Source organism: Sturnira hondurensis, unplaced genomic scaffold, assembly GCF_014824575.4.
Source record: "Sturnira hondurensis isolate 20B ecotype Veracruz unplaced genomic scaffold, ASM1482457v3 Scaffold0000648, whole genome shotgun sequence".
Classification (NCBI taxonomy): Eukaryota; Metazoa; Chordata; class Mammalia; order Chiroptera; family Phyllostomidae; genus Sturnira; species Sturnira hondurensis.
The window spans coordinates 8,882,026-8,899,793 of NW_028073279.1; the positions used below are offsets into that span (position 1 = coordinate 8,882,026).

The following is a 17,768-nucleotide window of genomic DNA, read 5'->3' on the forward strand; positions in this document are numbered from 1 at the left end:
TTCAACAAAGGTATCCAGGCAACTCCAACACATTGTGCTGGGAACATTACATCTCCATGTGCGGAAGAACAGCTGGAGCCCTCAGTCCCATACCATATACAAAAATTAACTCAAAATAGATCAGAAACCTACATGTAAGAACTATACAATTCTTAGAAGAAAAAAACATAGGGATAAATCTTTGTGACTATGATTTTGGTAGTTGTGTCTTTTAAAAAATAATTTACACAGGTAATTGTTTGTTAGATATGACACCAAAAACACAAAGGAAAAAATAGGTATATTGGACTTCATCATAATTGAAACTTTTGTGCTTCCAAGAACACTATCGAAAAAGTGAAAAACAACCCACATTCTGGGAGAAAATACTGAAAATTTTACGTCTGAGAAGCGTATATATCAAGAAAGCTTCTCTCTTTGTGGCACCACGGAAGTGGTTGTCTGCTTCAGGATGAAACTGAACATCCCTTTCCCAGCCACTGTCTGCAAAAAACTCACAAAAGTGGACAATGAGTTCAAACTCTGTACCTTTTATGAGAAGCATATGGGCACAGAAATGGGTGCTGATGCTCTGGGAGAAGAGTGGGAGGCTTATGTGGTTCAAATCAGTGGTGGAAACGACAAACAAGTTTCCCCATGAAGCAGGGTATCTTGACTGATGGCAGTGTCTGCCTGCTACTGAGTAAGGGGCATTCCTGCTGCAGACCAAGGAGGACCGGGGACAGAGGCACAAATCTGTTCAGGGTTGCATTGTGGATGCCAGTCTCAGTGTTCTCAACTGAGCCATTTGTAAGAAAAGGGAAGAAACATATTCCTGATCTCACTGATACTATTATGCCTCGTTGCCGGGGGTCCAAAAGAGCTAGCAGAATCCATAAACTTTTCAGTCTCTCTAAAGAAGATGATGTCTGCCCTGGCTGGTATGGCTCTGTTGGTTGGGCATTGTCCCCCAAAGAGAAAGGTCACTGGGTTGATTCCCGGTCAGGGCACATGCCTGAGTCAGTTCAGTGCCCCATGGGGGGGTGTGCAAGAGGCAAGCAATTATTGTTTCTCTGTTTCTTCCTCTTTTCCCCTCTAAATAAATAAATAAACAATAAATAAATAAATGTTTATTTGAATGATTCACCCCAAAGGAGAGGAGGGTTAGGGAGAGTACAGTATGTCTTAGATTTTATGAAACTCTGATTTCTGTAAGAAACTTAATTTCCACTAACTTCTTTATTTTTCTCTCTTCATCAGCAAATCTCCAAAAGATTTCCTCCAAGTTCCCTTGTTCTCTTCCAAAAATTGTGCCATCTCAATACTTACATGTTTCAACTCATGTATTTTCCAGCCCTTACTTTTCAATTCCTCATTGGCAGGTGCTCTAATCCAGCAGGGCTGTTCTCAGTTATTTCTCTACTTAGTGTGGGACTCTCTGGGACGAGGCTGAGCTTTCTTTTTTCCAAAGAGTCTCTGCTTAACTCTGCACTTCCACATGGCCTTTATAGCTGGTGCTTCTGATCTCAGGCATTTATTTCCCCACTCAAAGGAAAGGGGCATTTGCAATATTCTATTTCCTGGTTATATGGTAGATATAATTGTGTTGTGTGGTGAGTTGTGATTTTATTTGCTGTCCTAATCCGCATGGTTTTTGAATGATGTGTAGAAAGATTCAGTTTAGGCATCCGTCATAGCTACAAAGAGCCCTCACTCTGTGGCCTCAACTGATCATTGTTGACACACAAATTATTAGATAAGACTTTCAGGAATTTCAGTCAGGATGGTGGTGTAGGTAGACATGCTTCACCTCCTCACACAACTATAGGGAGAATTACAATTATATCTCATAACAAACAACCAGAACTATGAGAAAATCAAGCTGTATGAAAGTCCAACAACCAAAGATTTAAAGAAGCCGTATTCATCCAGTTGGGCAGCAAAGTCACAGAGACAGGTCGAAAGGTGCAGAGCCACGGTGTGGACCAGACACGTGGTGGCAGTGGAATGGGCAGCCCCACACTCACGTGTGCTAAATAAAAATTGGAAGGGATACCTTGGGAGTGAGTGATCCCAGCCCCAGGCCAGACAACACAGCCCAGGATTCCAGTGCCGGGAAGATAAATCCCTATAACTTCTGGCTGTAAAAAGCAGTGGGGCAGGGGTGGCAGAAGAAACTATTGGATTTTCAGAAGAGTCCATCAAAAGGGCCCACGTGGACTTAGAATGTGTGCAAACCCACCCACTCTGGGACTCACCACCAGAACAACAGCTGGAAGGGTGATAGTCGCATATGAAGAGTGGGTGAATTAACTGGAAATGTGGCAAGTGCCAGGCAAACATGCAGAAGTATTGTCCCTTCTCCAAGCCCTTCTGCCACACCGAGCCACAAAGTGGTGAAGAGGGTTACCCTGCCCTAGCAAGTACCTAAGGCTCCACCCCACACAATGTACAGGTGCTATTTCTGAGACAGGGAGTCAAAGCAGCTCTACCTAATACACAGAAACAAACACAGGCTGCCAAACTGAAGAGACAAAGAAATATGGCCCTAATGAAAGAACAGAACAAAACCCCAGGAAAATAACTAAACAAAATGGAGATAACCAACCTGTCAGATAGAGAGTTCAAAATGGTGCTGATCAGGGTGCTCAAAGAACTCACTGAGTATGGCAACAACATAAAGGAAGAAATGAAGGTTACACTAAGTGAAATCAAGAAAAATCTACAGGGGACCAACAGTGAAGAGAGGATGAAGCCAGGAATCAAACCAACAACTTGGAATACAAGGAAGGAAAAAGCATTCAATCAGAACAGCAGAAAAAAAACAATTCAAAAAAATGAGGATAGGCTTAGGAATCTCTGGGACAACTTTAAATGTACCAACATCCCAATCATAGGGATGACAGAAGGAGAAGAGGAAGAGCAAGAAATCAAAAACTTATTTGAAAAAATAATGAAAGAGAACTTCCCTAATTTGGTGAAGGAAATAGACATGCAAGTCCAGGAAGCAGAGAGAGTCCCAAACAAGTGGGACCCAAAGAGAACCACACCAAGACACAACATAATTAAAATGCCAAGGGTTAAAGATAAAGAGAGTATCTTAAAAGCAGCAAGAGAAAAGCAGAGTTACCTACAAAGGTGTTCCCATAAGACTATGATCTGATTTCTCAAAAGAAACTTTGCAGGCAAGAAGGGACTAGCAAGAAATATTCAGTGTGATAAAAAGCAAGGGCCTACAATCTACATTACTCTACCCAGCAAAGCTATCATTTAGAATCAAAAGGCTGATAAAGTGCTTCCTAGACAAGGTAATGGTAACAGAGTTCATCATCAGCAAGCCATTATTAACATGAAATGATAAAGGGGGTTATTGAAGAAAAAGATTAAAAATATGAACATTAAAATGGCAATAAATTCACAACTATCAATAACTGAATCTTAAAAAAAACAAACTAAGCAGACAACTGGAACAGGAACAGAATCATAAATATAAAGATCACTTGGAAAGTTATCAGCTGGGAGGGGAAGGAGGGAGAAGGGGGAAAAGGTGCAGGGATTAAGAAGCACAACTGGTAGGTACAAAATAGACAGGGGGATGTTAAAAATAGTATAGGAAATGGAGAAGCCAAGGAACTCATATGCATGACCCTTGGACATGAACAAAGGAAGGGAATTGTTGGAGGGAAGGGGGTACTGGGTAGAGGAGAGCAAAGGGGGGAAAATTGGGACAACTATAATAGCATAATCAATAAAATATAATTTAAAATAAGACTTTCATATGAGCACTAGATAATTGGGCTGTTGTATTGGGTTCCTATGAAGGAAACACAGTTTTTGATACAGATAAAATATATTAGATAGTTCCCTCAGGTCTCTAAGCAATTTTAGCCTGCACCCCATTCTCCCTTACCCTGTGGCACTAATAGAATTTCTCATTGTGGTGGGTATATGAGACAAATATATCCAGGGTAGAACGTCCTGGTGGTCAGTGGGCCCAGAGTAGCCTGATGACTAGTGCACCCAGGATGATTGATACATATGACATAGTCCATAGTTCTAGAGTGTTTATTGTATGTGGACCATCACTGTGAGGAAGAGTGAGTGGCTGGTTGGTCTGTCCTGACTGATTCGGACATGGACCATCCATCATTTTTATACCTGATTCTTCCTTGTCAGGAAATCTTCTTTTTCAGGTGTATGGGGGAGTGTATGAAGGTATGAAGTCCTAATGGGATATGAGATCTCTTCTCTCCATGGAAAGCCTTCTAGATTTGTTGAAGAAACTGGTCCTAGGATTCTGGCTAGGCAGACAGCTGGCCATAGGAGAAACTCATCACTGCTCAGGTCCTGGTCACCTCCAGGTGGCAGGATCTCCACCCTGACTCCTGTAAGTTTTGCCCAAGGTCAAAGGTACCTCGATTGCAGGGACCTTAATTGTGGTCCCTCTAAGTCTTCGGGTAGTGAAAGGCAGAATGAAGCAGAATGGCTGAGTGATCTTATAAGCAAGCATTGGAGTTGAAGTCTTCATTCTACAACTTACTGGGTAAACTAGTAACTTAACTTCTGTGAGCCTGAGATTCATCACCTGTAGCTATTGTGCAATGCTGGCCTACTGCCTGACACCAGGGTAAACTGTCAATAAATTTTAACTGTTATTTTCTATCACATATGCATTCTATCACATATGCATGTGTATACACTCACACACAATTCTACTTACACACTATACATATATGCATACACATATGTACATAGAACACACATATAATTTATATAGGTTTCTCCAAGTCTGGGTATGTTTTTCATTTAATTATTGGATGCTTACATATTAACTGGCTGTAATGAATATAAGAAAAACCCCAATCAGTTGAACTCTGGAAGAGAAAACTCAATTTGAATAGGTGGTATTCTCTGATAAATCAGAATTCATATATAATAACGTGTTCTGTTGTCATTGTTGTCCAAACTGGAATCCCTCCCCTTCACACCCTCTGCCCTTACATAGCCCATCTCCTTACTTCACCAGTATCTAGCTGGCCACGAAGATCCTCATCCCTACCTCCTGTGTCTCTGATGCAGACATCCCAAAATGGATAGGTTATGTGGTCTATGCAACAACAAAATTTAAATCACAAACATTTAAACACAAGATTTTTATTTTAAGTGTATTTTTCCCACTACCATTTAGTCCTCTTATACTCCCTCCCAGCCAACCCCCCCAATCACCACTCTTTTGTCCATGACCATGAGTCCTTTTCCCTTTGTGCTCAACCCCTCCACCCCAACTGTCCCTCCCTGCCCAAAGCTGTCATCCCACTGAGTATGTCTGTTTTGCTTGTTAGTTCATTTTGTTCATTAGGTTCCACATGTGACTGAAATCATGTGGGATTTGTCTTTCTCTGACTGGCTTATTTCAGTTAGCATAGTGTTTTTTAAGTCTATGCATGTTGTCACGAAGGGTAAAATTTTTTTTATAGCCAAGTAGTATTCCATTAAACTTGAGATTTCACACAAGAACTTCTCATTTCTTTTCACAAAATGAGTGACTAGACAGCACTCCTGAGGTAATGACTACCATCCAGAGCCCAGCAGTGATTCCCCATTTAGAATAATCTCCTCACAGCCCCTCCCCTCCATAATGCCTCACTCACCCTGCCTTTCACACATTGCAGTTCCTGACTTCTCCCCGGAGGCATTTGACTCTTTCACTCCAATTCTAATCTTCCTTTTGTGTTGAACTCTACTACATCTTAGTCCAGACCTCTAGTACAATTGCAGTGTTGTTATGCAAGCCTGATGAAGCACTTTTAGTGCAGAGATGTGAACTACGGAGGTTCATACAACTTGGCAATACTACTCAACCTTACTTATCCTTATCGCCCAGTCCTGCCTTACTTGGCACACACATCCCTTCTCTCTGCCTGGGTTCCTTACCTGGCATCACTAAGCTCAGCTAGTTCTTCCTGTCTCTACTTGGTCAGCTGAGTCACTCTGTGTTCTCTCAAGTATAATCCAGTGACTAATTTCGACAGTTATGTGTAGTGTTATATAATCCTATGTCCATCACCCCCAGGAGACTGAGGCAGGAAAGAGCAAAAACTGGGTCTCACTCATCTTTGCATCCCCAGAGCTTCAAAGTGGTTGATAAGGAATCAAAGTTACAATTGCATGACATATACGTACTAGATGCATTTCGATCAGCTTGAGCTACATTATGCTGTGGTGCCAAATCTCAGTGGCTTGTAAAGCAAAGGTTTATTTTTGCATCATAGATTAACTGCATCCTGGCTCCATTTCTTCACCTTAGGTTCCATGTTGAAAGTCCCACGAGACTGCCAATCTCATTGCATGTAAGAGACTGGTGTCCACATTCTGGCTCCTAAGGCTAGTAGGCTTCTGCTCAGAAGTAGCACACTTCCTTTCTTCTCGCATTCCATTGGCTAAAGCAAATCATATGCACCAGCATGCAGCCAATGGGGCAAAGATGCAAAACCCTTTTAAAAGGTGAATGGCTTGAACTTTAATAGAATTTACCACATTTGCCATCGCATCCAGTTCAGCTTTCCAGGAGCATGGAAATCTGTGTAACATGTTTCTCAGGCTTCTGTCAGCTGACCCCTCCTAGTGGGAAGCCCGCACAGGAGGCCGGAGTGTGACGTTGGGAGAAGCCGGGGCACTTGCCCCACTCCCTATCACAGGGGGCTCCCCCTGTGGAGGCTGCCTTTCCTCCATGGCTCCAGCTCTCACCAGACGGGCTTGCTGAGGTTTCTGCCTCTACTGAGTAGCCTGGGACACTATGACTTTAGTCAGTCATGTACTTTAGTCAGTCTCCCAATCTCTAGGCTGTGATCTGCTCACATCATCCAGTTGTTTCACAAACAAATTTAAAGCATGTCCATGAAAATATGTGAAAAATGAAGTGGTGGGCAGATAAAGTACTCGAGGGAATACAAAATGAGCCAACATGGTGCCGACGAAAAGAAAATGAGCTTGTGGGGTCAGAAACTTACTCTGCCACCAACCTACCCAGGCAACACCATGTTCTCTGTTTTCCCCTCCCATACATGGGAGTTACAGTGTTGGTAATGGACTCGTTACACAGTAGCCCAAAGTGAGAATGAGTATCTGTGAAGATGAATATGGTCGAGTATAAAAAGCTATACAAATGTTACATGAATTTACCAGTTATAAGCAGAAGACAACTTTATTTCTATCAAATTAAAAAGATGAATACTCTTCAAGCAAGGTAATCAAAATAATCAATAAGACAATTAACAATTAGAAGAGCATTTACAGACCAGGTTTAGAGGCTTTGAATTAAACACAGACACACAAATCAAGCGGCCGACGACTTTCACACACAGGGAAAACGCTGACTCATCGTAAACACAAGACTTCTGGGAAAGTGGGGCTGACACTTCACGGGACAGTAAACCAAAGAGACGAGCTGTCATTAGGTTAGAGAACTGATTTGAGCTTGAGGGGGATCACAGTGAAATGCCATTGGAACTCAACAACTTCCTCCCAGAGATCTCTTCATCTCAAAGACAAGAGTATAGAAAAATCAGTAGTACAAATTCTCGTAAAACTAGAAAAGCCCTCTAAACCCTAACACTTTGGAGCTTACATAAAGACTCAGCTTTCATTTTTCTTCTCTTTTCTTTAAATTAAACATGTCAATTTGTTTTTTATTTAGTACACTTCTGACTTCATAGCCAAAGCTTTAAAATAAAGGGAAAAAAGTTTCAATGAAATGGAGTTAGACACACACTAACCCCAGGGAGAACCTTCTAGGTGCATTGCTCCTGTGGAAAGTTTTAAACAGGAAATCTTTTATTTCAAAAACACTGAACTTCCTGGAATAGCCTAATTATCACTGAAGGAAGGAAGGAAGGACCATCCACACCATAAGAAAACACTCTCCCTTTTGGAAGTGTTTTGCCATCTCTATCTCTCGTTCTCTCTCTCTCACACACATACACTAACTGGGGAATTCCCTGAAGCATACGCATACTGGCATTTATTTTGGCAAGAGTTGTGCAATTTGTTAAAAGAAAGATAAGGTATGGCATTTATAAACAATTGCAATTATAATATATCTGAACAGATGCAGGAAGCAGATTCTTCTTCAGAGCTGAAATATGGCTTCATGGTTCCCCGCCATCTGCGTGTGGCACACGGCTCCTCTGGAAACCAGGCTAGGCCAGTTTTATATGGAAAGGGCTGATAACTTATGACCAGACCACATTCCTGTATTAAAAGAAATCTCCATTACTGGGTTCTTCTTTTGAGACACCAACAGACAAGGGAGTTCACTAAAAATGGAGGGGAAGAGAGAAGCAATTTGTGCTGTGAACATAACTCTGCCTCATGAATCGCCTCTCTGGCAAAATTAATTGCAGCAAGAAAAGATATTGTCTGTTAAACGGAAGGTAAGAAATGAAATTCATCAGGCGCGTACAGATGCCTCCCAAGATCCCGTAAGCCAGGCGGAGTGCAGATGAGGCATGGTGCCCTCTGTCTATACAGTGTGTAACTACCACCAGGACGCACCGAATGCCCGCTTCCTCTCGGCACCAGAGCGCCAAAAACAAAGATTCCAGGCAGGAGCAAGTACATTGCTGTATCTATTAATGAGAATAGAGAGTTCAAACTAAAGAAAGATACCAAAAAGGCCCCAAGTTCATGTAAGCAGGATTATTTCAGTTTTTAAATGCAAGGAGGCAAGATAATTGAAATCATATCTATCTAATTGTTAAGGATTTAATTAGACAATGCATGTAATGTTCTTAGCGTTTAGTAGCAATTACCAGCAACTGCTAAGAATGTCTGTACCATAACATTGGGAAATCTGTGGTCTTCATGATTTGAGCAAAGACCTCCAACAGGCTGGTAAACTGTTTAGACAAGCAGCTAAAATCAAATACTAAACTCAGGCTCCAGTGAACTAAATTTGATAAAAGCCCTATTTATGGGTTTGCGCAGGCATCCTTCTACCATGCTCCTGTCTCAACAATTTAAGTGGCAGGCAAAGCCACAGCAGCAGCTCTCTCACCCACTGCTATGATCACTTTTCCCTTCCCTGCCAAAGAGCGGGGCATAACCTGGCTGAAGCTGGAGCTCCTCTGAGTTTGGCTCCTGGAGGGCGATGGGGAGTAACGCGGGTAAGACAGGAAGCCAGTCTCCCCGGTTCTGCCAGAACTGTGCATGAGAAGCAGCACCACCACATCAGATAGCAGGCAAAGGGGCGAACCTGGCATTGAGAATCATATTAATATGTGATGTAATATAGAGAGATGATATAAAGTCGGGGTTACCCTGTGTTAGGTGCACAATCACCACTGGTTCATCTGCCAGAACTTTAAGAAGGATCAGTTATTATCAGGGCCTTGTTTGGGGTGGCAGCGAGAAAGTGATTTGTTCTGATCTCAGGAGCTCAGACCTACGTGTGAGCACCATGGTTGAGGGTTGCTGAAGGGTAAAGGTCCTTTTAGAAGCACAAAACCATGGACACAAAAGGGTAAGTGAGGCACACGAGCTCACCTTCTCCACAGACTAGCCCAGACTCAAGCCAGCCTACATTGACAGCCTTTCATTTTATTCATAAATTAGTAGTTACAGAGAAGGGCCAAGGGCTCAGATTTTTCCTGTAGCAGCTTCCTTTGCTTAAGCGAAAGGAATAAGGACAGTATCATATAAACCTAGATGTCACCACAGGGAACTCTGTTACATTTGATGTGAGGCTGCTCTTAAATACAAGCAAAACCAAGCAGGTTTGTGCCCTGGGCTACATGGGACAGGAAACAGGAAGTTAGCATCCAAGAACAAACTCAGGCAGCAGAGTCAGGAAAACCTGAGTGTGGGTCCTGGCTATACTAGTTATAGGCAGCAGGAACCCGGGCAAATCACTTCGCATCTGTGACCTTGCTTCTTCCTTGATAAATGTGGGGCTGTGCCTATCTCACAGGATAAAATACAGGGCAGGGCAAAAGTAGGCTTCAGATGCAAGTATGCAAAAACAGTTTATTCTTGTATTATTATTTATTAATTATCGTATTATTTTCCACATAAGCAACTGTACCTACTTTCGTCCTGCCCTGCATTTACAAAGGTCCAAAAACTGCATATATCACTCCGTAGGCCTTTGATAAGTGGCACCTATTTTATGTTTGCAAGGGCATTAAACACGGCAACATTTTCAAGTCTAAATAAGCCTGTCAGGATAATGGAGAGCAAAATGAATTTAGACCTGGTTAGAATCACAGACTGCAAGGACAGGTATAAATCTTAAGAGATCACCCAAACTATTCCTACCTAACAGGGAAGGGACCACATGTGTGGCAGTAGAATGAAAACCAAGAAGAGCTGTTCCTGGAATTTTGCTTTTTTCATAATATTTACTTTTCTAAAAAATTTTAATCTTTTTATAAAAAGTTAATCTTTGTCAAAATCATTGAAAGAGTTTGTTGAAGAAAACCAGAATATATATATATATATATATATATGTATATATTTTTAGGCCACTGAACATGGAACACACATCGTCTTTCAAAGACCATGGAAAAGGTGTTTGTATTTTACTGGTGTCACCTAGCAAAGGGCGCCTCAGTCACTGGGCAATCTCAGAAACAGCAAACACTGCTGAGACACACGGAGTGACCCTGACACTGACTGAAGCTGTCTATTTTGCTGGAAGGGACAAGGCAGAGAGTGAAGGGTGGAGGAGTAGAGTACAGAATTGGGGATCGGGCCATTTCCCATTTACTACGCCTCTGCCCCAAACCCGAAAAGCAATGATTACACTGAAGTCACTCCCAGGAACAGTAAAGGACCCTTGCTGGGGATAACCTCAAAGCATGAAGAGGAATACTTATTTTTAAGGCAGCAGGAGTAGATTTCATTGTCCTTCCCAGAGGAGAGCAAGAATTAATTATACAAGGTGGCCACCAAGTCTGGAAACCAAGCAAATCCTTAATAAATGATTTATTGACATTACATTGCAATGAATGACAAAATAGTGTTACCTGTATTTTTAGACTTTATGGCCACCCTGAAGAATCTTTGGAATAAAAAAAAATTAAGATTTTGTTTTCTCATAATTGAAAAGCTGTACACTTGGTCTAGGCACAGCGAGTGCAACACGTCTCCTCAACTGCACAGGCTCCATTCCCTTTATGAACCACTCACAACAAGCGTGGGTTACTCATAGGAGAACACTGTCAGCATCTACATTTAGCAGCATTTTCAAACACATTTTCTTTATCTTGAGTAAGAAGTAAACTATTATTTTAGTCGGGTAATTCCATATGGCATTATTGCATCTATACAGAAAATACGAGCCTTTAACATTTCTGTAGGTGAATATTTCTTACTTTTTGAGGATTTAAAAAAGACTCTGAGGATTTTATTTTTGCACACGAAATAAAGGAATGATGTCCACCCACGAGCATCAGACCAGCAGTGTAAGGAGACCCTCCAAGAGCCCGGGTTCTGGTGCATGAAGTGATTTGACATCATCCCCTAGCTCTCAGTTCTTAGAAAGGAATTTCAGAGGGATAAAAGCAATAAGTATCCATGTAATTTAATAGCCTAGGAAGGGAAGAAACAGATGTAAAAAAAAAATACAGCCTAATAAACGTAGCAGAAGTCAAATCCTTTCACTCCAGGATGTCTGAAAAGGAAAGAGTCTACGGTGTGTGGACTCAGAAGAGGAGGCTCTCCTAACAGAAAAAAATATATGTGGGTACAGTCACTCAAAATCAGAGAACGTGGGACAAAGCCCAGGTTACAGCCCCTGGCATTCCCAGGCCTGCTGGTGCTATGGTTCAACAGCCTTTAGGGGATAGGGAGAAACAGAGAGCACCGCCATCAAGGGTAAAAAGGCTGCTGCTATGGCAACAACATGACTGTCAAAAATCAGCTGGAGCTAGGGATACACACTGTTTGGAATCCAGCCTGCACTTGCTTTCTTGTGAAGGGCTTGGCACGTGTGCAGAGCCATCTTCAACATGTCTAGAGGACCCTTGTTTTGAAAGTCAGAGAAGAGCCTCTTCATGAACTCTTTTTACTCATTAGTTTTTATATCAGATCACCACTTACACTAGAAAAGACGCAAGCTATCTCAGCTAGCTTCTAATTGAAACACGGCACCAGTACTACACACATAATTGAGAGAATGACCACTTCTCATGGTTCTTCCTCCAGGTGGGCTCAGTATGCTTCTTTGGACTGTACAGGTGTGATCTTGTTCGAGAAAAGTGTGTAAACATAGGGCCAGATTTTGTTAGTCTCCGTTCCAGAAAATTGGTGGAGCACTCCTCGGCTCCTGAAAAACAAAGTCAAAACCACAAAGGCAAGTTAGGCTCCCTTTTAAGATAATATAAAAGCCGATGAAGGTCCTGGATAAAATGCAAGCACAATCTTACAGTCTATATCACACACCACAAAGAGCCTAACTGGCCCCTTCAAATGCATCAATACCCCCCACTGGGTGTTATCTAAATAAGACCACAGCTTTTCAATCGTGGCACACTTGCCAGGGTGCCACCTTTTACTCTTCCCTCTAAAACATATCAAAGAAGGCCCCAGTGGCTGCTGTTGAAACCGGCAGGTTTATGAAACTCAGGAAGGTAGTGCTGGTCCTAGACGGATGCTGCTTTGAGTCATTGCAAAGAACACTGATGCTGGCCCCTCAGACCATCCCTACAGCCATACTCTGGTGGCTGGAATGGACTGCTATCCCCGCAAAGTGACAGCTGCCATGGACAAGGAGAAAACTGCCAAGATGACAAAGATGAAGTCTCTTGTGAAAGCTTATGATCACTTCATGCCCACAAGGTACTCTGCGGACATCCCCTTGAACAAAACTGCTGTCAAGAAGGACATCCTCAGAGACCCAGCTCTGAAACGCAAGGCTGGACAGAAGACCAAGGTCAAGTTCAAAAAGAGGTACAAGACTGGCAAGAACAAATGGCTCTTCCAGAAGCTGTGGTTTTACATCTTTTTTTGTTCCAGTCATTAAGAAAAATTTTTTTAAAGAACAAAAAATATATGACAGAATAACATTATTCTTTGAGGACAATCCAAAATCTGCCTCACCACACATTCCTGAAAACCAAATTACTTTCTCTAAAACCATTATTTCAACAGTGGTTGTAAAATACAAGATGAGTCACAATAATCTGACCAGGAACCTCTGATTCAAAGGCCAACTAAGTTTGGAGGTGACAAGGTCAGCAATGGACTATAGCAAAGGCTATAAACTGCTATTTGAGCGCAGATACACATGTGGGTTTCACTGGGCTGACACGCTGTTAGAATTTTAAAATTTGTGCCTAATATAAAAATTGGGATTACTTTTCTCCACACAAAGAGCCAGATTTCTGCTTCCCTCTTGAAAAACAAGGATCATTGGTCGCAATGAGCCTGAGTGCCCTGTGGTGATAACTGACGGGAGCTGCACAGAAGCTGCACAGTTCAACCGTCCCTCAACTGCCCCCTATCAGGCTTGACACTCCTTCCAATACCTGCCTGGCCCCCGAAGCCATTCAAATTTGTAATCTGCAGCTTACAGTTTTCCAGACACACGTAGGACACAAGTCCTGTCTAATCTTCTACCCAAATAAGATATTTATGTGTGGCAGTGTCAAAAGGTAAACCATAATTTCAACCACTTAAAAAAAATGAGAATAAATCTAGATGCAATTTACAACCAGAGATGATCAGGTTTCAGAGTTTATAGTTTTAGCATAAAAGTACTGGGCATTATCTCCCACGAACAGCATTTCATCTGACTTCTGGGAATGTGCTGGGGCTTTTAGGGCTCATCTGTCTGAAAGAAACACTACCCCTCCTCAACCCCAGGCCCTTCTCACAAAGCTCCACACCTTCCCATTGGCCGACTGTCGTGACAACACTGAAGCACACTCACTTGTACAGTTCAATGACTGGCTTTGCCACGTCCTTGTACTGTCTCAGCCTGGCAGCAACTGCTTCAGGTTTATCATCCTCCTGCTGGACCAACGGTTCCCCGGTGACGTCATCAACCCCCTACAAAGACCAGAGGAAACAGTTAATATGGGCAACAGTTGGGCCACTTCACCGGTAAAAACTGTGCAGTGCAAAAGCATGTGTTCATCTTTGATTCCTATCACATAATGACTTAGGCCTGGACAACCATGATAATCATGAAAGTATTTGAAGAAGAAAAGGCACTCCTAACAGCAATTTAACCTTATTTCATGAGAGCTGAGATCTTATTAACTTTCTAGATCCTTGCAAACATGTTCCAGTGCTTTTGATATATGATATCTCCAATTCAGTTTAAATTTTCATTGCAGCCTCCTTCCCCCAGTAAGCAACCTTCAAACAATGTCATTCTGGCCCTCTAAATATTCTTAAAACTGACATGCTTTCTAATGCCTGAGTTCCTAATGTAGAAAATTCAATGTGTCAAAGAACCAACTGGTTTATACTTAGGAAAAACACTAATCTAGAAGAAGATATTTCAGTCCCACCTCAGCTAACTTCCAAATTCTCTACCATGTAGCTTTTCCAAGGTTAATCCTACTCAGCTTATTTTACTATATCAAGTAATGACTTATCTAAAGTTGCATTAAAACAGGCATATCATTCACCCATGATAATCAGGAACAAACATTCTGAAAACTAAAAAAAAAATTTTTAAAAAAGAAAACCTTATTTTTGATATATTTTAACCTCCTAGGGAACCATACTTACAAATAGCAAATTCAACACATCAGAATTTTGCCTCCCAAGCCATGGCTATAACCCACCAGGGGAGATAATCAAAAGAAATAAATCTGTCAAAAGGCAGGCTAGAGCAGAACCAAAGGCTTAGGCAACTCAACTGGATAATCAGAAACTGGCTCTAAATTGGAAACGCACTGCAATTCCATTACAGCTCAGGGTCTCGGGTACATAATTTCCACTCAGGATTTATTGGTGAGCCACATAATTACTGTGTGTGTGTTTCATGTCTGTTACCTTACACAACAGGAGTGACAGGGATGGGAGAAGCTGTACTTCACCTATACCGCCCCCCCCCCCTTTTATTTTACTTTTGGCTGCAAAGTTCAGAAATCTCTCCTGGGACTTCAGAGCTCCAGCAAATACAAGTGTTCCCAGAAAGAGCAGAATGATGCAAGGGCAACTGCATCCTCCTTCTGGGGGAGCTAGACCACAGCGGCTGGTTGAGTTGGACCAGACAAGTACTTTCACTGCTGTCTTTGGGAGCAGCACTGTAACTACAGGTGTTCTTTTTGAGAAACCCACTCTTTGCAAAGCAAGTCAGTGTTAAAGCTTCTCAAATTTTACGAGAACCTTTTCAACGGCAGGTCTAGGCAGACCAAAATGTGAAGCATTTGTGTTGGGCTTCAGGGCATATTCAGAATCCTCTTTTCTACTGAGCTCATCCATTTCCCCCTATTCTAAACTTCTTGAGATGGCAAGGAGAAGAGATCTAATAAAGAATTTCAGATCTACTTACATTTTAAAAAGAAGTCTTCGAGGGGCCACTAATGCTCAGTTCAAATAGTAAGACTCACTGGAATTTTACTGAACTTGTGGCACCCAGGAGTCATCCTTAATGTTTGTTGCTAGTTGCTTTTTAAAAAGATTATTAATGTTTCATATACCTAATAAAGATGAGAATACCATTTTCCCCGGATCCCATCCAGGAATTGATGTTACAAATTTTAATTTACACTCCTTGACTACTAGCGAATGAGCATTTTAACTATGTGTTGGCTATGCATATTTGCTCGTTTTTTAATGGTCTCTTCCTATCTTTTACCCACTTGTCAACTAAAGTGTTTTACCCCTTTCTTGTCAGTCTGTGAGAGTGCATTGTATTTTCTTACGTGTACATTAGGTGGATTGAAGTCCAGGTTATAGACCCTTCCACTGGGAGGGTGAATCCAACGGCGGCTGAGACGATCTTTGAGCGTTTCAAATGGAATGTTCAAAGTGATCACGAGATCCAGGTCACAGATTCTGTCCAAGGCTTCAGCCTGAACTAATGTCCTAGGAAAACCTAAGTGCCAACACACAACAAATGCAAGACATTTCTCAATTCCAATTATTCAATGAAATGTTATCTAACCCCCATATTTAGTGTCAGAAGAAAATTGCTACTGCATAATGTGGTTCCAGCACTGGGAACACTCAGAGATTAAGGAGCCACATGATAAAAGTAGAAAGTGCACTAATCTAACAATCACGAGACAAGTCCCAGCTCCAGTCTCCTCTCTGCTCTTGACTACCTGTGTGAACTTGGACAAGTTATATCACCTCCATTTCATCTTCTTTCAAAGAAGTGAAGAGTCAAAGTTGTATTTGTGTCCTTTTTGCTCTATCAGTTTGAGCTAATATTATTCTTGGGTTGCCACAAAAAAATTGTGTATGCTTTTAAGAGGCTAAATCAATTAAAGTAGGATCCTTCGCTCAGGCTACTTTGGAGCCTGCACCTTAATGAGGTGGGCAAAAGTTCAACCCCAAAAGAACTAGTGACCTTAAAACTATCTCAATACTGAAAAATGTATAAACTCAGCCTGGTTCTCCACGTGTAGGGAAATAAACAGCAAGACTGAAATTGGGGCGCATGAGTATCTCTTCTTTTTTTTCTCTAAGTGTAAACTGTTAGTGACTCTGTTGTTCCCCCCAGGGATTAATCTGCTTTAAATGTAACTCCAAGTTTAGCTGGGATGGGACTACACAGTGGTGTATTTCTCTAAAAAGAATCATTTCAGGTTGTCTGCTCTGTTAGGAAAACCTTCCTGTATCGAATATCACTTTTTTAACAATGTCCTTTAAATCTTAGGAAAAAGTATCAGATAAACAGAAGGCTGGAAAGCTCATTAGAGGTATAACAGGAAGTGCAACACTCAGAAGAGAAACCTTTGAATCACCAACCTATCTCCACTTTTCCATCTTGGGAAATAATGAAGATGACAATGCAAAGATGGGTCTTCATGGCCCTAAAACCCTTCATATTCAAAGAACTCCTTTTTCTACTGCAAGAAGTCAGTTGTTCAAACATGAATGAACATGAATGTCCCATGCTCTGTGTTGAAATTCTAAAGTGGCATGAAGGTCAAATTGATTTCAGAGTGCTTGTCGAGTTAAATGTGACATATTCCATCCAAAGGCTATCGCCACGCCCCTGCTTCAGGTACCAACCACTGCTGAACACTCCCCAATACTCCCTTCCAAGTCTTCCTCATCACCTGTCCATGAGGCCGGGCCCCTCTCTCCACAGCCCATCCTTCCCAGGCTCCTTATCTTTTCCATAAAAAAAAACAGGCCTGGACTCCTCACACTGCAGGACTCTGGGCTAAGTCATGGAGGAAATTCCTGGTTTTCCTGGGTCCTGCATGTTACCCAGTTGCAACCCAACTCACCTATTTGCACAATTTCAATTTCACCTTCAGGCTGCCCATGATACCATTTTCTTGATCTACATTTCTCTAATTCATTCTTCTTTTATCCATTACCAAAAGACATGAAGCCCAAAGTTGACTTTGGCAGCATCAACTTGCGTTCAACACTGCTCTCTGCAGGCCTCATTAGCTCTTTTCCATCATGGAGCATTGGTCAGGTGCCTCGGGGCCTTGCACTTGCTGTTCTACACCCAGAATGCTCTTCCTGCAGATCTTTAACTATCTGACTCCTTACCATTTGGGGCATATGGGCATATGTAGCTAACTTCCCAGGAAGGAGACTTCTTGAACTAGTATATTTAAAATAGCCCCGCTCCCCTCCCATTTTCC

General features: G+C 41.9%; 1 protein-coding gene across 3 annotated transcripts in view; it reads right to left on the bottom strand.

The window, feature by feature from the left end:
- Positions 1 to 9,556: 9,556 nt before the first annotated feature.
- Positions 9,557 to 17,768, bottom strand: part of AK4 (adenylate kinase 4) — a 68,903-nt gene continuing 60,691 nt past the window's right edge. For all 3 annotated transcript variants that reach the window (XM_037043315.1, XM_037043307.1, XM_037043324.1), the window contains 3 exons: positions 15,861 to 16,033; positions 13,910 to 14,028; positions 9,557 to 12,304 (listed from right to left, as the gene is read on the bottom strand). In XM_037043315.1, coding sequence (XP_036899210.1) covers positions 12,190 to 12,304; positions 13,910 to 14,028; positions 15,861 to 16,033 — 407 coding nt within the window. In that variant the 3' untranslated portion in view covers positions 9,557 to 12,189. The remainder of the gene's footprint in view (positions 12,305 to 13,909; positions 14,029 to 15,860; positions 16,034 to 17,768) is intronic.